Source organism: Ranitomeya imitator, chromosome 6, assembly GCF_032444005.1.
Source record: "Ranitomeya imitator isolate aRanImi1 chromosome 6, aRanImi1.pri, whole genome shotgun sequence".
NCBI lineage: Eukaryota > Metazoa > Chordata > Amphibia > Anura > Dendrobatidae > Ranitomeya > Ranitomeya imitator.
The window spans coordinates 18,715,099-18,721,098 of record NC_091287.1 but is presented as its reverse complement, the minus strand read 5'-3'; the positions used below and the strand labels follow the sequence as shown (position 1 = coordinate 18,721,098).

Genomic DNA, 6,000 nt, shown 5'->3' with positions numbered 1-6,000 from the left:
ATCTGCTTGCTGTCAGTGAACGAGAATATTCCTGTTTCCATCTAGAGGCTGAAAACCTACACAGACTTAATACTTATTACAGCAGAGGATTTGTTACACTTGTCTAGGCATCAGCAACATTATCCTGATAGTTTACACAGAGGATTGGCTGCACTGGACACAACTGTAGCAAACCCTCAGCAGTGACAAGTATTAGGTCAGAAAGGATTTTTGTCCTCCGATATGCAATATTCTCAATCAATGACAGCAAGCAGAGATCCTGCACAGTATGAAAAGCTGACATACAAAGTACACAGCTGCCCACTTGTGTGTGATGATGAAGTCTGGACGCTGGCCCTTTAAATGATTCCACCTGTTGATACAAAGTAACAGAATTCGTCCTTATATAAAATATTTATTGGTTCTGGGTGGAGGTTCGCGGCTCCTGTGCAGGGGGTGTCCTGCAGCGCTGATCTGCGGGCGGTCGGGATCTGGGGGTCTTTGGGTGTAGGGTCAGGCGGCTTTCAGCTTCTCGTTCCTCTCCTCCTCTAGGGCCAGGACGCGCTCCCGCTCCTTGATGAGCTGAACTCCGCAGTACGTCACAAACAGGATGGACAGCGTGCTGACCGGGAAGCCTGGAAGCGGAGGAGATGCAGGGCGTCAGTTCTACCTTAGCCCCCCAAACATTACTCTGGGGGTCTTCAGGCTCCTCAATCACTGAAGGGCGTTCTACACGCTCCAGCACTAAGTAGGCCCTGTCTATTGGAGTCTACGGTAGTAAAAAAAGCAACGCCTGTCTCTTCAGAATCCCAGGCTGATGCTCTATATCCCCCATGCTTTACACTGCAGCTTTACACCATTAGCAAACAACTAAGACCAGTGACTACAGAAACATTATCTGAGGAAACCCAAAATTCAGCCCAACCTCTGCCAGAGCCTCGAGTTGCTGTTCTGACCGTCCCCCATGCTTTACACTGCAGTTGTGTCACATAACGGCACAGCTACGACCAGTGAGTCCACATTCGTCCCCATAGGATCCTCTGCTCCTCATTATTGCTCTGCACTAGACCCGGACTGCCCATCTGGTAAATGAGAGGTGGGCCGGTCATGCAGGGGGCCGCCACATCACCCGGACACAGATACCATTAACAACTGTCGTGGAGCCATAGTGACCCCCGATCTGTAGAAGTGGTGGGGGCAGGATGGACCAGTGCGCTTTTTAATCCCAGGTCTGGACTTCAGTCCCTGCCCAGCCCATGCTTTACACTGCAGCTCTGCTTTTTCAGGTTGGCTCAGGAGGAAGTTGGGATGTGGAGATATGATTTCCAATCACAATAAGGGCAGGATGATAATATAAGAAGAAGAAGCTATCAGATTAGCAGAGGTGCAGCAATAGGGGGACAGAGGTGCAGCAATAGGGGGACAGAGGTAAAGCTATAGGGGGCGCAGAGGTGCAGCTATAGGGGGACAGAGGTGCAGCTATAGGAGGCGCAGCTATAGGGGACAGAGGTGCAGCTATAGGGGGACAGAGGTGCAGCTAAAGGGGGACAGAGGTGCAGCTATAGGGGGCGCAGAGGTGCAGCTATAGGGGACAGAGGTGCATCTATAGGGGGACAGAGGTGCAGCTATAGAGGGATGCAGAGGTGCAGCTATAGGGGGACAGAGGTGCAGCTATAGAGGGGCGCAGAGGTGCAGCTATAGGGGGACAGAGGTGCAGCTATAGGGGACAGAGTTGCAGCTAAAGGGGGACAGAGGTGCAGCTAAAGGGGGACAGAGGTGCAGCTATAGAGGGGGACAGAGGTGCAGCTATAGGGGGCGCACAGGTGCAGCTATAGGGGACGCAGAGGTGCAGCTATAGGGGCACAGAGGTGCAGCTATAGGGGCGCAGAGGTGCAGCTATAGGGGGTGCAGAGGTGCAGCTATAGGGGACAGGAGCAGCTATAGGAGGCGCAGATGTGCAGCTATAGGGGACAGAGGTGCATCTATAGGGGGCACACAGGTGCATCTATAGGAGACGCAGAGGTGCAGCTATAGGGGACAGAGGTGCAGCTATAGAGGTGACAGAGGTGCAGCTGTAGGGGGACAGAGGTGTAGCTATAGGGGGCGCACAGGTGCAGCTATAGGGGACAGAGGTGCAGCTAAAGGGGGATAGAGATGCAGCTATAGGAGGTGCAGCTATAGGGGACAGAGGTGCAGCTATAGAGGTGACAGAGGTGCAGCTATAGGGGGCGCAGAGGTGCAGCTATAGGGGACAGAGGTGCAGCTATAGAGGGGCGCAGAGGTGCAGCTGTAGGAGATGCAGCTATAGGGGACAGAGGTGCAGCTATAGGGGACAGAGGTGCAGCTATAGGGGACAGAGGTGCAGCTATAGAGGTGACAGAGGTGCAGCTATTGGAGACGCAGAGGTGCAGCTATAGGAGGCGCAGAGGTGAAGCTATAGGGGGACAGAGGTGCAGCTATAGGGGACCGAGGTGCAGCTATAGGGGGCGCATAGGTGCAGCTATAGGAGGTGCAGCTATAGGGGACAGAGGTGCAGCTATAGGGGGGACAGAGGTGCAGCTATAGGGGGAAAGAAATGCAGCTATAGGGGGCACAGAGGTACAGCTATAGGGGGCACAGAGGTGCAGCTATAGGGGGACAGAGGTGCACCTATAGGGGGACAGAGGTGCAGCTATAGGGGGGCAGAGGTGCAGCTATAGGGGGCGCAGAGGTGCAGCTATAGGAGGTGCAGAGGTGCAGCTATAGGGGACAGAGGTGCAGCTATAGGGGGAGAGAGGTGAAGCTATAGGGGGAAAGAAGTGCAGCTATAGGGGCGCAGAGGTGCAGCTATAGGGGGCAGAGGTGCAGCTATAGGGGACAGAGGTGCAGCTATAGGGGGTGCAGAGGTGCAGCTATAGGGGGGACAGAGGTGCAGCTATAGGAGGTGCAGAGGTGCAGCTATAGAGGGGTGCAGAGATGCAGCGATAGGGGAGCGCAGAGGTGCAGCTATAGGGGGTGCAGAGGTGCAGCTATAGGGGGCGCAGAGGTGCAGCTATAGGGGGACAGAGGTGCAGCTATAGGAGGCGCAGAGGTGCAGCTATTGGGGGCGCAGAGGTGCAGCTATAGAGGGGCGCAGAGGTGCAGCTATAGGGGGCGCAGAGGTGCAGCTATAGGGGGACAGAGGTGCAGCTATAGAGGGGAGCAGAGGTGCAGCTATAAGAGGACAGAGGTGTAGCTATAGGAGGCACAGAGGTGCAGCTATAAGGGGACAGAGGTGCAGCTATACGAGGCACAGAGGTGCAGCTATTGGGGGAGAGATGCAGCTATAGAGGGCGCAGAGGTGCAGCTATAGAGGGGAACAGAGGTGCAGCTATAAAGGGGCACAGAGGTGCAGCTATAGGGCACAGAGGTTCAGCTATAGAGGGGTGCAGAGGTGCAGCTATAGTGGAGTGCAGAGGTGCAGCTATAGGGGGTGCAGAGGTGCAGCTATAGGGGGACAGAGGTGCAGCTATAGGAGGCACAGAGGTGCAGCTATTGGGCGCAGAGGTGCAGCTATACGAGGCACAGAGTTGCAGCTATAGTTGGCGCAGAGGTGCAGCTATAGGGGGCAGAGAGGTGCAGTTATAGAGGGGCGCAGAGGTGCAGCTATAGGGGCGCAGAGGTGCAGCTATAGGGGCGCAGAGGTGCAGCTATAGAGGGGTGCAGAGGTGCAGCTATAGGGGGCGCAGAGGTGCAGCTATAGGGGCGCAGAGGTGCAGCTATAGAGGGGTGCAGAGGTGCAGCTATAGGGGGCGCAGAGGTGCAGCTATAGGGGCGCAGGGGTACAGTTATAAAGGGGAGCAGAGTTGCAGCTATAGTGGGCGCAGAGGTGCAGCTATAGGGGGCGCAGAGGTGCAGCTATAGGGGCGCAGAGGTGCAGTTATAAAGGGGGACAGAGGTGCAGCTATACGAGGCACAGAGTTACAGCTATAGTGGGCGCAGAGGTGCAGTTATAGGAGGCGCACAGGTGCAGCTATAGAGGGGAGCAGAGGTGCAGCTATAGGGGGCGCAGAGGTGCAGCTATAGGGGCAGAGAGGTGCAGCTATAGAGGGGCGCAGAGGTGCAGCTATAGGGGCGCAGAGGTGCAGCTATAGGGGCGCAGAGGTGCAGCTATAGGGGGCGCAGAGGTGCAGCTATAGGGGGCGCAGGGGTGCAGCTATAGGGGCGCAGAAGTGCAGTTATAAAGGGGGACAGAGGTGCAGCTATAGTGGGCGCAGAGGTGCAGCTATAGGGGCGCAGAGGTACAGTTATAAAGGGGAGCAGAGTTGCAGCTATAGTGGGCGCAGAGGTGCAGCTATAGTGGGCGCAGAAGTGCAGCTATAGGGGGCGCAGAGGTGCAGCTATAGGGGCGCAGAGGTGCAGTTATAAAGGGGGACAGAGGTGCAGCTATACGAGGCACAGAGTTGCAGCTATAGTGGGCGCAGAGGTGCAGTTATAGGAGGCGCACAGGTGCAGCTATAGAGGGGAGCTGAGGTGCAGCTATAGGGGCAGAGAGGTGCAGCTATAGAGGGGCGCAGAGGTGCAGCTATAGGGGCGCAGAGGTGCAGCTATAGGGGCGCAGAGGTGCAGCTATAGGGGCGCAGAGGTGGCGCCTGCCCACCCCCCACCCCCCCTTCCCCCAATCCTGGAGAACAACTTCTGTATGAGGATTTCAGTGTATGATAAAAGTGTCTTGAATTTTGCTGCCATCTAGTGTACAAAGAGTAAAATAATAAAACCATTGCGCAAGATGCAAGGTGCAGCTATAGGGGCGCAGGGGTACAGTTATAAAGGGGAGCAGAGTTGCAGCTATAGTGGGTGCAGAGGTGCAGCTATAGGGGGCGCAGAGGTGCAGCTATAGGGGGCGCAGAGGTGCAGCTATAGGGGCGCAGAGGTGCAGTTATAAAGGGGGACAGAGGTGCAGCTATACGAGGCACAGAGTTACAGCTATAGTGGGCGCAGAGGTGCAGTTATAGGGGGTGCAGAGGTGCAGCTATAGAGGGGAGCAGAGGTGCAGCTATAGGGGGTGCAGAGGTGCAGCTATAGGGGCAGAGAGGTGCAGCTATAGAGGGGCGCAGAGGTGCAGCTATAGGGGCGCAGAGGTGCAGCTATAGGGGCGCAGAGGTGCAGCTATAGGGGGCGCAGAGGTGCAGCTATAGGGGGCGCAGGGGTGCAGCTATAGGGGCGCAGAGGTGCAGTTATAAAGGGGGACAGAGGTGCAGCTATAGGGGCGCAGAGGTGCAGTTATAAAGGGGGACAGAGGTGCAGCTATAGGGGGCGCAGAGGTGCAGCTATAGGGGCGCAGAGGTACAGTTATAAAGGGGAGCAGAGTTGCAGCTATAGTGGGCGCAGAGGTGCAGCTATAGTGGGCGCAGAGGTGCAGCTATAGGGGGCGCAGAGGTGCAGCTATAGGGGCGCTGAGGTGCAGTTATAAAGGGGGACAGAGGTGCAGCTATACGAGGCACAGAGTTACAGCTATAGTGGGCGCAGAGGTGCAGTTATAGGAGGCGCACAGGTGAAGCTATAGAGGGGAGCAGAGGTGCAGCTATAGGGGGTGCAGAGGTGCAGCTATAGGGGCAGAGAGGTGCAGCTATAGAGGGGCGCAGAGGTGCAGCTATAGGGGCGCAGAGGTGCAGCTATAGGGGCGCAGAGGTGCAGCTATAGGGGGCGCAGAGGTGCAGCTATAGGGGGCGCAGGGGTGCAGCTATAGGGGCGCAGAGGTGCAGTTATAAAGGGGGACAGAGGTGCAGCTATAGTGGGCGCAGAGGTGCAGCTATAGGGGGCGCAGAGGTGCAGCTATAGGGGCGCAGAAGTACAGTTATAAAGGGGAGCAGAGTTGCAGCTATAGTGGGCGCAGAGGTGCAGCTATAGTGGGCGCAGAGGTGCAGCTATAGGGGGTGCAGAGGTGCAGCTATAGGGGCGCACAGGTGCAGTTATAAAGGGGGACAGAGGTGCAGCTATACGAGGCACAGAGTTGCAGCTATAGTGGGCGCAGAGGTGCAGCTATAGGGGCGCAGAGGTGCA

At 56.4% G+C, this 6,000-nt stretch overlaps 1 protein-coding gene across 1 annotated transcript in view; it reads right to left on the bottom strand.

Moving 5' to 3' along the window:
• Positions 1 to 378: 378 nt before the first annotated feature.
• Positions 379 to 6,000, bottom strand: part of HHATL (hedgehog acyltransferase like) — a 116,695-nt gene continuing 111,073 nt past the window's right edge. The window contains exon 12 of the mRNA XM_069729263.1: positions 379 to 614. Within this exon, the coding sequence (XP_069585364.1) occupies positions 493 to 614 (122 nt within the window). The 3' untranslated portion in view covers positions 379 to 492. The remainder of the gene's footprint in view (positions 615 to 6,000) is intronic.